This window comes from Schistosoma haematobium, chromosome ZW (assembly GCF_000699445.3).
Source record: "Schistosoma haematobium chromosome ZW, whole genome shotgun sequence".
NCBI lineage: Eukaryota > Metazoa > Platyhelminthes > Trematoda > Strigeidida > Schistosomatidae > Schistosoma > Schistosoma haematobium.
Window position 1 is genome coordinate 11,195,944 of NC_067195.1, and position 15,897 is coordinate 11,211,840.

A 15,897-nucleotide genomic window follows, 5' to 3' on the forward strand; every position below is an offset into this window, starting at 1 on the left:
TATGGATAATAATTGAAAGAAGGATTGATCTAAAAAGAAAGTTAGAATTTGTTCACTGGAAATTTTCTCAATTTCTAGTATTCTGAATCATTAGCATATCACTATTAAATAAGCATTAAAATAATTTAACTCAGAATCCATTATCAGTGTAAGGGATTTGTGGAAATCGTTGGATGATACAGAGATTAAGAACCGATCAAAATTAGATAACCAATGAAAACCAGAAGGTGATGAACAACTGTTTCATCCTAGTACATAGCTCTTTAATGTTGAGGAATTATGGATGTGCATTTCTGAGCAGTTTCATTCTTGGAAGAATCAGTCAACCAAAACAACGTGGAAACTGGCACAAATATACTTCAGCTCAAATTATTAAATCATAATACCACGTCAAAATTATGTTAGGAAGATGAGTTGCAAAAAAAGGGTCATAGTGTTTATAATTGTAAAAAAAGAAATAAAAAGGAGAATGTCTGTGCCATTACAACAAAGTTTGAGCTAAAATACTCAACGTTTTCAGTCACTGATCATATGTATCTCACCATGAAGTCTAAATCTCCCTTTACAGTTCACTTCCATGTTCAACGACATCGTGAACTGATATTATGTAGAACATTCAGCAAACATATACTCTTATGTAACATAATGAATCGGATATCTTTATGGTAAGTTTAAGTCCAGTCATCTTTGTTTTGTCTTTAGAGTAACTAATAATAATGTACCCTGAAGTAAAAGTTGAATTTTTAAAAATCAATTTTAATAGTGACTAACAAACCAACAGTGATAAACAGAATACTCAAATTTGTCGCAACGACCAATGTTTACTTTCTGTCGTCTGAAAATGGAATTTTACACCTCCTGTTATATACATTTTATTATTACTACTACTAGTACTACTGTTTACATTTATGAAATGCATTTGAAAAAAACACGGACCATTCAAATACACATTAATTTCCTTGAAACTAAAAGCCTGCACACACACAAACACTTGTAAATATAGATAAACAAGAAGTGGGATACGCCCAATGGTTTCTTTATCACTATTTTTCACATAATTATTTTAAATATTACATTCTGTTGGAAAAAAGTTACCAATAACAGACAAGTGTAAACGCCTTCTTTAACATGGATTGTAAGGAAGTTTTCTACATAACATTGTAAGGACTTCAAAGTTTTTCTATGTTTTCTATCCATTTATCATTGTTTACATGGCTTCTTTCAATCCAGTTCTCTTTCTCTCTTTCCCTCTCTCTTTGTATATATGAACATTTAAGAGCTAAATATTCTTTTTTCCATGTTAAGTCGACGTTTACAGGGTTAAACAAGGTATTATTCTTACTTCGTTAAAAAGCATTAAAAAAATATTGCTTAATCATAAATATATCTTTTTCTTATATTCCAATAAGTAGAAAAATTGTATTTCTGACATTTTGTGACTTAAGGTAAGCCGCTTCAGAGCAAAGATTTATTTACTCTAACGAAGTGGCTTACATTAAGTCACGAAATATCAGAAATACAATTTTTCTACTTATTGGGATATAACAAAAAATATATTTGTTATTAACTTTTTACCAATGCTCAATTTATTTGAAACTATCAAGTCCAACCATGACATTCATACTTACCAACGTACTGCTTAGTTTTATTAGTGTTTAAATGGAAAATAACGATTAGATATTTTCTCCTGTAAACACGAATTGCATGATAATAGTAAAGTATAATGTTTGAACCAACCTATACCCTACATAAATAACCTTTTCATATTGTGCTACATTCATATACAAGTACATTTGTTGATTATATATACATGTTTTACAGTGTATTACTGATTTGAAATTAGTAGGATTTATGCATTCTCGTTAGTGAAATGCATCTATATATATCTTCAGCGTATTTAAACTCATTTTCAGAAGGGGTTTTGTGAAGATTTTAGAAATTTCACTGACTGAAATCATGAGTCAATTGAAGCTAGACAACCATGGAAAACCTGGAAGCCCTGGACGGTGAGGAATCAACTCACTGAAGACAATGGTATACTGTGGCGCAACTTCGTGGGTTGGTTGAAGTTAGACGTTAACACCACTGGATGCCGGCTAAGTGGTCTAGTTGGTTAAGCGCCTGGAGCGAGACTGGTAGGTCCTGGGCTCGAATCTCGTGGGGTGCGGGATCGTGGATGTGCACTGCTGAGGAGTCCCATACTAGGACGAAATGGCCGTCCAGTGCTTATTTTATTGGCTTAAAAAATCGCAAAGTTAGATTGTTACGTATTTTGAAATGATGATTAAGATTGTTTAGTCACTAACTGTAACATAATTTTTGATCATATCAACCACTAAACTAATCAGAGAAATAAGAAAACAGAACTATACAGATACATAGCTATCAATGAGAAGCGTAGGCTTGATAGATTTAAATAAATTGAGCATTGGGTAGAAAGTTAATAAATATTTCTTTTCTAATTCAGTAATTTATTTAATCTGTAGAAGTGGTTTACATTAAATAGCGAAATGTCAGAAATACAATTTTATACTCATTGGGATATAATAAAAAATATATTTACAGATGCATATTCTACTCGTTTGGAAAAAAACAAAGTAATCTTGCAAATGCTGCAATGCATGAAACATTGTAAAACTTAGAATATATCAAGCAATGAACTACATTCGGCCACAATTGTATCTTATATGTAATTACAAATTTAAAGTGTTTAGGTTATAAATATTTTAACATTAAGATATTTCTTAATTTCATGCTATAATCTCGAATGAATTTCAAAAATGCCATTACGGTTATACTGTTAGTGAAATAGATCATACAAATGTCAAGAGTGGATCAAGAAGTTTTTTCATTGTTCTTTCTTTATAATCACTTATCACTGGGATCAGGTCTGTTAGTTCAGGAACCAAGATGCACAATGTAATGCCTAAATACTTTTAGATGAGATATTTTTGAGGTCTATGAAAAAGAAGCGCAATGAATATTAAGCATAAAAACATATCCTTTCAGTTGAAAGTCAAACATTTACCAACTAGATGAATAAAGTTTACCGAAAATAAAAACGATCAGAAGTAGATAAAACTGATTGGAGAAAGGTTTCAACTGGCAAAACACTACCCTAGAAAGTAAAGTAAAAAGATTAGACAACTCAGACATTTTTCCATTTTCTTTGACATAATTGATAATCTATGTAAGTTAGTTAGAATTGCATCGTGATACACATTTTCATTTGTTTGTATTTGTTTTGTAGAACTAAATGTTTGATATCTCCGTCAATTTTATCTTTTATCTTTTACCCTTGGCCGTACCAGGGTATTTGGAGGCCATTTTCGATGGTAAATTAGTCATTTATTTCTGCTGTTTTCCGAATGACTAAAACTTATCGAGATCTTAATGTTGTTCTCCAGTATTCATCAGGCTAAATATGAATCTTTAAATTAGGAAAAAACATCTACATAAATTTCTTGTCTGTTTTAAATTATTTACGGCATTGTTTGACAAAGTTTTGGTAACTAAAATTAACAATAAGCTCATAAACAGTCAATTTTTGTTGTTTACAAGGAAAAAACAACACAGTAGTCTTAGTGAAGCCCATTCTTTCTGTAAATATGAAACTTGTGTTGTTAAGGCAAGTGATCAATATGAATTACTTTTCAGAACTAGTAAGACTACATAGAACAATAAGGACCTTTCATTACAGTTAATTTAAAAATGACTTCATACATACCTGTAATTTACTTTCATCCAATTCTTTATTTGTTCCATTAATAGGTGAAACGAAATTGTCCGGAAATATACCAATTAAATTTGTACGCATATTTCTACCTTTCCACCAACCATCATCAGGTAGATTACGATCTAATACTTGAATAATATCATCTACGTGTAATTCTAACTCATCTGCCTGTTTCGGCATATATTCATAACGTGCTCGAACTTGGTTTGTTAGATAATTCGATGAAGTATCATCAAGAACTATGAGGCGAAAATGAAAATAAATGGAGAGAGTTCGTTATCATTTACCCTTTTGAGAAAAAGAAGACATTAAAAATAACACATTGAATTCTGGGTGAATATAGTTAATTTGTGAAACCTACATTTAACTATAATAAAAACTATCCAAAACAAGAGTGTACAACAACTTGATATTGAACAGAAATAGTATCACTAAACTGTTATTTCTTGATAAAATTTTAAAATCAATACTAGCGTTGGATGTGAATGACTTACATTCCTTGAGATATATATGTAAATAGTACTTCAGGTTGGTTAGAGTTTCCAGAACCATCTTATGTATTCACCAAACATGTAACCATAGACCTAAGGAATTCGCTTTTTATGTTTTATTGAAACTAACGGAATACATTAAAGAAAACGATAAACTTATTTTATTTGCCAAGATTTACCGCTATATCTTCACGTAATCGGGAAACAGAAATTCCTTAATAATGAACTAATATAATTTTCTTTTGATCATTGGTTCCGCAATTTTTCTCAAGGATTCTCTCGAAGTTTGTATATTTACATAAATAGTGGTAATTTAACATTAGTACTGCATGTTTACAACTTATATTAAGCATATTTGTTAAAATTGTATAGAATGATATAATAATGAAATATTTTTTGACGATTCTGTGTTCAAGTGTTAGAAGACTGATTTTATTCGCTCTATAAAATATTACATCTTATTTATCTTAATTTTTTCGAAGCGCAGAAACGATTGTAAAAAGTGTTAGTTTTTTTCGATTTTTAATAAAAAGCTAAGTGTCACTTTTATTGATCACAAATGTTTTGTTTAGCAGTATTTAAGGGTGCATCCTGTACCCTACGAATGTAACTGTAATCAATACTAATTGAATTGACGGAGGAAAGAATATTAATTTAAACTACTTAAAATTATTTCGTAGTAAGAATAAACGGACATTCATCAGTACTGAAATATTAGATCACATTACTAAACATTATTCTATAACTTAGTTTACTGATTTCAGCACAAGCTCACGTCATCTCAATAACTAGATTTTGTCAATATAGATGTATTTATTATGTACTTATACAAGTAGCCAAAAAGTGATGTCTTGCTGGGTTATGATTTATTGTCAAAAGATCTGAAACCATTTCGACATAATTTATACCTCATAAAATAAATCTACAGTAATAGAGAAACGGGGTGTTCTGCTTTATGTTTATTCTGTTTCGTGAAAAGTAATAATATCTAAACTAGTATTAGGTATTTAATTCTAGGTTGTTAGGTCATTAAAAGAGGGCAGTTTACAAGTCCACAACGCATATTATCACATTTTAAGCCAAACATGCATTAAATACAGTCATTTAAACGTACTTTTACTGTTTCTGATATCCCTTTCAAGTACTGATTCATTCTATAAATGAATAAACAGTAATTATGAAGAAAATTCAAGTATGTTAAACGAGAACTAGTTGGTATTTATTAAAAGTATCATTTTAAAATATCATTCATATATATATATATATATATATATATATATATATATATATATATAATGTTTCAGATAATGATTAACGAAGACACATGTTTCGTCCTACATGAAACACACTAGTCAAGTGTACAAACATCTCAATGTTGAAGTTCATATTGAAATTTCAGCCTGGTATTTATCACGAGTTCTGTTTGACGTAGTAATCACTTAACAAATTTATATCATACAAACTGATATCTGAATAAAACATGGTTATTTGTCACAGAACTATCCTAACTTTAATAGTTTTTACAAATTCGAATAGAGAACACCGAATTTATGATGGATAATAAATAATTATTAGGTGAGCAACTGATTTAATTAATTAACAGGTAAATTGAATCTATAATTGTATCCCAACTCATAATTCTGAAATAAACCTTAACCTGGTGTTTATACATTTTGTGGACGAACTAATCGGACAGCATCCTCTGGATTTTTGAGCGACATTTACTCATTCATATTGGCTAAAGAGCATTTTTACAATATAGCTGTAGTCAGTTTTTCTGATGACAACTCTAACCCTCAACTTTTAATCCTAATCTTAACTGGGGACAGTGTAGGGTTGCTTAAAAGTCCGCTTGGGTCCTTGTAAGCGTTTCAAGAACATGGACAATCTGTATCCATAAAGATATATTTCTAGGTCGTTGTTTCGCCGTTTTACAGGAAGCATAACTTGTAGATGACTTTAATAGATTTATTGATTATGCCAAATCGAATCATTCTTTTTAATATTATTGTTTTCTTTTTCTATAAATTATCCATTTATAAAAGCTGTTTTCTAGTTGGATGGGACCTGGCTATTAATTTTTCTCAGTTCTTTTAAGGTTATCCTTAAATAAGAGTGTACTTTAATCTGAAAGTCAATTCACAACAACATAAAAAATATATAGATATATTATCTTTACAGTTGGTTTTTACTTTTAATTTAGAAGGAGCAGGTAATCTATACACATAAATACGTGCGTACATATAACTGTGACATACCTACTATTTACACAAATAAACTACAAATAAGTTAACACTGGTGTATTTCAGACATTTCAGAATAAAATAATCGACAAATTTTAATTAACCTGATATTGTTTAATTCATGGACAAGCAATAGTAGTTTTTGGTATTAAAGAGTTAATTAGTTGAATGATTATTTACATGAATCATGGCTTGGAAAGCATGAAAATGTTTACACATTATGATCAACCAGTTAACATTTCTGTATATTATATGTAAACCGCACCACAGAATAAATATTTTTTTATATTGACCCATTACAGTAGTTCTCTGATGTGACTAAAAAAATTAATTTAAATAGTGTTTTTAAATGAACACTAGATAATTTACTCAGTCAGTTAGATTACATCTAGTGAAGAGATTAGTAATTAAAAAGCACTGATAGTCAGGATCTAGAATAACATAGAGAATGAATCCAGCTTTACTACACTGACTAACTATGAACACTGATGTTAAATATACCCAACTTTAGAAAAATATAATCATATGATTCCTTTACCTTTTTTTCACCCTCAGATTTATAGTTTTTATACAAAGTAGTGAAAATTCTACAAAAAAACATTTAAGTAAATGGTGACAATATTTTTAATTTTAAGACTTTACCTCAAGAAGTATACTAAATGAAATATTTCATTATTTTTTTAACACGAATAGACAACATTTGCATAAGTTATGTAAGTACACGAAATTTTTCTATGTATTGAATGTATATATTTTGTCCATCGTAAATATGATATGTTGAATACGAAACTCTACCATTATTCTTCTAGGTAGATTAGTATTCTGTTCAGACTTTTAGATACCTATATTTCAACCAGTAAAATATTGCAATGAATTATCTTATTTTAGATTGGTTTTATTTAAGTAACTACGTATATCAACGGCGTAACGTACTCACACGTGTTCTAGAAAGCATACAGACTATTTACAAGCTAAATACTACGAAACTTAAAAGCGGGAAAACTGAAGCGGTCGGCTCGTGTTTTGGTTTAAGTGTGATTACAATGCAAGATGTAATCGTGTAATAATCCATGCTTGTAAAAATATGTATGCTTTACAGTGTATTATTGACATGAAGGTGGGACTAACTGAAAATATTTGCCGAAAAAAGATAAATGTAAGTTAATCACAATTGTTAAAACTCTTCATAAGCAAATTATTTTTGTGGTACGTATTGCTTATTGTCATTGGACTGAATAAACCAGTTCCTGTTTATATATCTTATCATTTTAAAAGGAATAACGTACATAATTTAATTGACTCACAGCATAAACATACACGTTTTGTAAAACAATATGGTAACAGAATTAAAAAGTGAGATAACTAAACCGCGGACGTAAAATCAGTAAATGAATCCAGTTGTGACACTGTACAATCAATTTAGACCACACCTATATTTTCGCTAACTATATGATATACTATACAACATATCAGTATTAGTATGATATTTGTACGTTATATACTCTGATTCATATGATCACAATTGAAAACGTAGATGTTTGTCACTAGTTCTTGTTTGAATGTTTATTTTTAGTATGAAACCTAAAAAGCAATCAATCACACTTTTAATTGTATCAATGTGTATAAGATACAAATTAAAAAATGCTGGTTTTAAATTTTTTTAGTGGAAAATGATTATTGATACTGTAGAACCCGTATTAATCTTCATGCTAAATTAATTAAACTTATTCATGATAACGGTTTTAAGTGTTTACCGATAATTAATAACTTGTTTGAATTTGCATAGAAGCAAGGCGTGGTCTTCATTTTAATAATCTATACTCAGATAAAATCTCTCCAGAATGGATTTCTGACTAACAAAAGGATTCTCAACAATCAATTATAATGGGATCTTTGAAGAGATTATATAAGGCATAGTTATTACATCCTGTTAAACGTCAATCAGCTTGAAAAATACCCTTTAAGAATCACACTTCCATTTTCGGCTAAATAAAGAAAATTATTGTTTGTGGTTAACAACCATCAGTTAGTCATAATCAACATTATAACCTGGCGTAATTATACACCTGCCCAAGTTTCCACATGGCATCAGAACAGTGAGATTAAATTAATAAGATGAATAGAAAATGAGTCGACTGACATAAATAAAGATAGAAAAGTTCATATCAACATCTGTGATAATTATTCAAATTAATACACAAAATTAATACAGCTAACAGATTACAATGAATGATGGCCGATTGAAGTCAAGAAATGCAAACTACTAAATTTCACCCAGTATTTGATCTCAAAATTTGGGAATTTGTACTTTTGGGTGCACTTTCTTACAGATGAATACTGGGCTGGAACTATTTAGTACACAGAGATTTGTATATGATTTAATTATAGGATATTTTATCGTGAACAATTTAATAACAAATGGTAAACTATTACTATTTATCAACTAAAACGTTTTGGCACAAAAAAAAACCTTCAGATAGTACTTATTCCTTATTGGAAATGATAGCTAAGAATAAACCTGAAATACGGTTTGACTACCGTGTACTTAAAGCGATAAGAATCTTTTTATATAAACAAAACTACAGTTGAATGAATAAGTCAATGGATAGAATTGGATGGAGAAAAATGTTATTGAGTGAATTTTAAAAATAAATTTTGACGTGAAAATGTTGATGACTAGTTATCTTTTTATTTTAAATTAGATTTCTTAGCAAAAATGGTCAGCTCGCGCGCGAGACTGATAGGTCCTGGATTCGGATCTCGCCGGGGGCGGGATCGTAGATGCGCACTGCTGAGGAGTCCCATACTAGGACAAAGTGGCCGTACAGTGCTTCTAGGTTTTCCATGGTGGTCTAGCTTCAATTGACTCATGATTTCAACTATTGAAATAAGTTAAGTGTTTATGTACAATCAGTTCTAGCCCGAATCAGAAATTTACATAATATTCCAATTTATTTTATTGAATATTTAGTCGTTTGGTGAAGTTTAATCGTTAAACTGTAAGAAGTGAATAAAATATTGGTCATATTCATTGAATTTCCCAATTATCTTTTTGGCCAGAATGTACGAGGGAAACTGAGTTAAGATGAACTCAAAGTACTCATTGATGATAAAGTCTGTCTGTTATTAAAACTAGGAATTAGGTATCAAGATAAATTGTTTATACATGTATAGATATATTGACTTTTTCAGTATGACATACAAAACTCGTGAATCGTTGGTGGATAATAAAAAACAGAACCTAAAATGGAATGTTAACAATTTAGTCGACTTGATGATAAAAAGCAAAGACTGAGTTAGCTAAATTAACAATTCATTGACTGAAGTGAATTTTAAATCCTAACAAGACAAGTTTTGCAAAACAGAATAATAGGACTTTATACGTATTACGAAACTAGATTCGTTGCTTATAGGTAAAGGTTTCAACTATAACTGCATGACTAAACTTTACTTATGAAAAATCTTCACAAACCCTTTGATTACTGGTAATTATCTTCGAGAGATGATTCTCGAAGTTCCAGTGAAAAGCCATGACGAGCTTAGTTAAAACATGTTGAGTGTGATGGAAATATCGTTATTAATAAAGGATGATAATCGCTCAATTTCACGAACTTATCAAATTTGGATAGCAATACACTGGTTCAGAGGTAGCGTTCTCGCCGTAAGACCCGAAGGCTTTATGTATGATCCCCAATGGATGAGAAAACACATAATGAGACAAAGCAGCTGTCTGGCGTTTCTTATTTATCAATAGTTTTCTAATTATGACTAGTTAGTAGTGTAAACTATGATGTTCAACAATATCAACAAACCTCTTACACTAAAAACGAGAAATAATTTTTCATTGAAGAATGTAAAGATCATAATATGATCAGTAAGGACCCATCTTTTCATTTGTATAAAGTTATAAGTTCTATAGTTTACACTTATCCTTTTTAAGTAATACATACGCACATAAATATATATTAGGTAAGACAAGGAGTTTAAATGTATTACTAAAAGAAATAAGTAGTTTAAATGTACTTGAAAAGCTTATTTAATTGAATTTGTAAACATTTAAAAGAATCGTGTAATGTATGAATTAATAATAACAATCATATTTGTCATATATTACTTTGTAAATAAAAATGAAACTAGCATATATTGAGTGAGTGCTCATATGAATGCTGATTACATTAGTTTAGAAATGAATCTTTGAAACCTAAATATTAATTAATAATAGTTGACAATAAAGAAACTGCTAAAATCACATGAAAAATTAAACTTTGTTAGGTTAATTATTCCAAGAAAAATAATTCATTGTATGATGTGATATACTAATGAATAATTTGTCAAAATGTAAATTGATGAAACAAATTAAATGTAATAAATATACAATGCAACATACATTCTCACATTGTATTCATCTGTCTATAAATTGTAAATGATAATGCGTACAACTCTTTGTAATCTTTGATAAACTTTACTCTGAACACGTGACTAGTCATACTAATTATATTACCCATATACACAAACACGTTATTACATGCTGACAGTTGAGTGATCTAATACCGATTAGAAAACAATGCGATTAAAATAAGACGAATTCATGTGAAAACAAATGAACAAGACACAATAAGAAAGAAAATAATAAGATGTAAATTCTCATGAACAAGGAAATGATACACACTTTTCATCCTATGAATTGATTATAAGCTTTATTAAAGAAACAATTAACAGTCAGATTTACACATTTTGATGATCTAATCAAGCTCAATTTCTTGGAGTACTCATTCCTGTAGTTCCTATAATGTCAAACAAGTTGACTGGTATACAAGATAATAATTAAAGAAACTTATGGTCCCAGAGCGAAGTTGTACTACCAAATGCATTAGGGTTTGATGTCGGCAAGCCAGAGTCTTTAACTAGACAAACTTCCCACAGCAGATGGAGTGCATTAGAAAAGGTAGAAATTATAAGTAGTATAGCTCACCTTACCCCATGGATTTCTGTTTCCGGTAGTAAGATCATAAAAGGTAATATATGATGAGCTTCAAGCCATTAGCACTTATGCTTCCAGGTCATCAAAATCACGCCTGTATATATCTGTAACAGCACTCACATTCAAACTCGATCTTCTTATCATTAGGTGAACTACCATTAGCATAATATAAGTATCGCTTTCTTTAGATTAAGAGATCAATTTCATCCCACAACCAAACAACGATAAACATTCCAATATCATGTTAATCAACTACGATCATTGCAGAGTTGAAATACAAGGCATTCTGTTACAACATAGTAAAAACAATAGCATTACTTACTTCCTTATTGACCACTTCTTTTAAAGCGGTTTGTTTTAATTGAATAGGTTGACCACTGAAGATATTGCCTAAACCAATGCCACAAACAGGTTTGGGTTTTGTTGCAGAACTTGACTGACTATTAGTAGTAGTAGTAGTAGTAGTAGTAGCAGTAGTAGTAGTATTAATATTACTATTTTCATAATCACTATTCGACATATTATTATTATCATTATCGTTTGTCTCTTTTGACCCAATCTCAGGAACTGCAATAGTCTGTAAAATAAAATACATTAATTTACAACAAAAGTCGTGAATTATTTAAGGAGAATCTCCTTTTATTATTTAACAACTAGAAGTGTTTGTAATATATTGTCGAATAAACACTAAATAATCTCTTTTTAATTAAGAAAAAGGAATATTTTTCTTCCAATTCCATGGCGGTCTTCAGTCAGTATTAACAGACTTTTACCTGTCAAGGGGCATAGTCCAATAAGATAGTAAAAATGCTAGTCATAATCAGTAGAAAGTGTAAATATATCAGAAATATGCGACTAAGACATATATGTAAATCTGTTAGATAGATAAATATTGATCCATTCGAACATATGTTTTCATACGTTGACACTATTATTAATGGAAAAACGTGAGGTTTCTCAACAAATACAACCATGATATTACGCATTTCTAGATGGTTAATGTATAAATTACGCACTTATAGCTTCTGTACACCTACTGAATGTTCAGTATAAAAGTAAGTAGGACTTAAAATTAAAATTATTACAAAAAAAACCGATAGAAATTTTACATTAGATCAAGTTCCAGATGTTGTTTATTAGTTAGAATCCGCGACACAGGGTAGATCTATTCCGTCATGTAGTGTAGAGCCCTGATGGAAAACTAATCGTAGCGAAAGATTTTTCCACTTTATTAGTATTTCTTCTTGATGTCAAAATGGAATTTTGTTTATTTTACTTAACCAAGCCACTGATCAATGAAATGAAACTGAACGATTGAATCATCTCATCATGTTATCACTGATCTTTTCCTCATTTAATGAGTTAAAAGCCTATTATATAATTAATAACTGATGGATATACGATCATAAGTGATTTTTAACAAAATTTGTTAAAAAATTTGCACCTTTTTTAATTCATAAATTGAAGACGCTGGCAAGATCCAGAGTCTTCTAGACACGTTAAGAAACAATGTAAGCATGTTTGGAATGAGGTTCTCTCCCTCCAAATGCAAAGTGCTGCTTCAGAATTGGGATTTATCAGCGCTTGAATTAATGATAGAGAGTGAAGTAATTGAACGTATCGACCACTTCACTTATCTTGAGAATTTCATCAGTCCCGACGGTTTGGTGTCTGGTGAAAACTCAGCACGAATTGAGACATCTCGACTGGTTTTCGCCAACACGCGTTACGTTTGGTGTAGGTGAGATATCTGTCAAGGGACGGGTTTACTTCTCGGCAGTTCGCTCCGTGCTACTTTATAGGTGTGAAATGTGGCCATAAAGAATGAAGGATACTCATACGTTACTAGTATTCTATCGTAGGTGTCTTCGAGGCATTGCTCGTGTATGTTATGACCACAGAGTGAACAATGTCTGGGTCAGGAAAATGATACTGCGTAAAGATAGCAAATCGATTAATAAGGTAGTAAATCTCCATCAAATGAGGTGATTAGAACATGTAATACGTATGTTCAACCTCCGTCCATGAAGCGACTGATGTTTCGACTGAGCTATATTAACAGGTGTATACTATCTGGTTGGAGTTCATGTGATTATCATAACCATTGGTTAGGAACTTTTAAGGATAGGGCTGAAAATCGCCTGCAGTGGCGTAGTGCATCCATCCTTTGTCTTCTCCCAAATTCCAAGCTTCTGAAATCCTTGTAATCTGTTGATATCATTAATTTATATTTTCTTGAATCTTATTTTTTATCACTGATGTTGTTACTATCTAGTCTGGGATTTACCCTAACGATTTCAACTCTCTGTGTTAATTGAGTATGGAAACTTTAACCGATGTACATACGTCCCAGTTTCTGTGTTGTGACTGACTAACTGAGTCATTTTTAATGAAACTAGTCATTTATAAAAAAATTCAATACTACAGCCAAAAGACTGTTTCACTTAGAGACTGTTTACTATTGGCATTAAACACATTGCTTTTATTTTCCAAACGGATTAAGAAGGTAGTGGCATTAACACTGTTAGTATCATTATTTCTTCTCAATGAGCTACTAATTTAAAGTACAAATAACTAGTATAATGTGTGATGTCTAAAAGCATTAAGATTGCTATCATTGTTGACTACTTTTTCGGCCCATAAATAAATCGCTAACTGCTCTGAAGATTATTTATGCTAAATTGTCGAAATCGATTGTCAATTAATTAATTCGCATTTTTTACGATGACAATCAAACATAAGCAAACTCTAATCTATGTAACTAATAGATATGATTACACATGTTCAAAAAGTTCACTATCTAAAACTAATTATTTTGTAAGTGTTATAAGAAAGTCATAAAAAATGAGAGTACATTTTAACTACCATTAATAAGCACATATATCATCGATAGGTTTCATAACCAGTCAATAAAATTTCATTAGTATGCAAGATATAATGATCAAACTTTGAAAAGAACATGCTTCTTAAACTGTGGAAAAGTTTACATAAAGGTGTCATGATCAGATAAATGAGTAGAGAATTTAAAGTAAAATCTATTCCATGATTAAAGTTGAACAAGAGAAAATTCAAGTAAGTTCATGTAATTTTTGCCGAATACAGTGTTTTTTTTCTTGTTTTAGATCACTTGATAAAAGAAACTATTCACGTTAAAAACTAAATTGTCATATAACCATAAATGGAATTCATACTTAGATAAGTTCTATATTGTTTATTAGCGACCAATGTGTTTCTGACAACTACTATATCCCTAAGTTATATTAAATGATTTAGTGTCTCGGAAAACCGTGTAGGATGATGAAAGACGAATAACAGATAGTCTTAGATCTACATTTTGTGATCATGATGCACACTAAAAACATCAATTCCTAATCTGTAGAAAATTTGAGTTCCTTTTTACATGTATACATCTGTAATTCCAGTCAGTCAAACACATCTGAGAACCTAGTAAAAGTATACACCAGTCCAAGTTGGCATACTCTATTAACACAAAGAAATCAAATTGTCAAGTTGAATTCCAGAGTAGTAGAAATAGTGAGAGGATTAGTAGTAATAATTCAGTGATACTTCCATGATTATCACATCTAGAGCTTCTGAACTGTAGTTGATCTGTGTAAGGATAGATTATATATAAGAATCAGTCTTCATGCATATCTTAATGTGAATAAAGACTAAACATATATATAAACCGTGCACAGTATAAATTGTTGTTCAGCTTGAGAACGCTTTCAATGAATGGTTAGAGATGCTAAGTTTCATGGTCAAAAATCATTTTCATTGGCTCAGCTGTAAACATCTTTTACTTTTCTCAGTCTTTAGCTTAGCAGCAATAAATAAATTTTATTCTTCGATTTTATTCGTTCCTTCTAAACTGCATTTCTTACATGTAGCTTCCAACTATGACTAATACTATTTCAGCTTCACTGCTTCTCCGTTTGTTAATTTTCTCTTGAACCATACTGATGTAGGATGTCCTATCTTTTGACCAAAACATGTAATACACTATGTACGATCTAATATGATACAACATTATGATAAAAATTAATTAATTTCGAAGTTCAGCCTATGATGATTAAAATTCATTACTATCTGTTGGATCCTTTCTCAATACTCACAAGTTAGCAGCCAAAAGCGAAGATTAATAAAAGATGTCTGAGGTCAACAAAAACGCATTCTTCGATAACAAAGACATTGCGGAAAGGTTATGAGAAGACAGGTTTTATGAAATAATGGGTTGAAGGTTCAGTTATATTAGTTTCCGTATATGACACAATAATAGTGCGTTTACGCCGATTCTGAACAACCTAGATTCAATCTCTAGAAGTAAATAATTGGTGGGTTCTTTATCGATTTGTTAGAATACTGTACCATTGTTCATGACTCTAATTTTGAGTATTTTTCCAGTAAACATTTTTATTGCACAAAGGAAAACTAGTAAATAAATTT

At 30.5% G+C, this 15,897-nt stretch overlaps 1 protein-coding gene across 2 annotated transcripts in view; it reads right to left on the minus strand.

Moving 5' to 3' along the window:
- The window catches only part of MS3_00002766 (uncharacterized protein), a 51,304-nt gene that overhangs the window by 25,096 nt on the left and 10,311 nt on the right, over positions 1-15,897 (minus strand). For both annotated transcript variants that reach the window (XM_051210390.1, XM_051210392.1), the window contains exons 3-5: positions 11,774-12,028; positions 5,342-5,381; positions 3,728-3,975 (exon numbers count right to left, since the gene is read on the minus strand). In XM_051210390.1, coding sequence (XP_051070377.1) covers positions 3,728-3,975; positions 5,342-5,381; positions 11,774-12,028 — 543 coding nt within the window. The remainder of the gene's footprint in view (positions 1-3,727; positions 3,976-5,341; positions 5,382-11,773; positions 12,029-15,897) is intronic.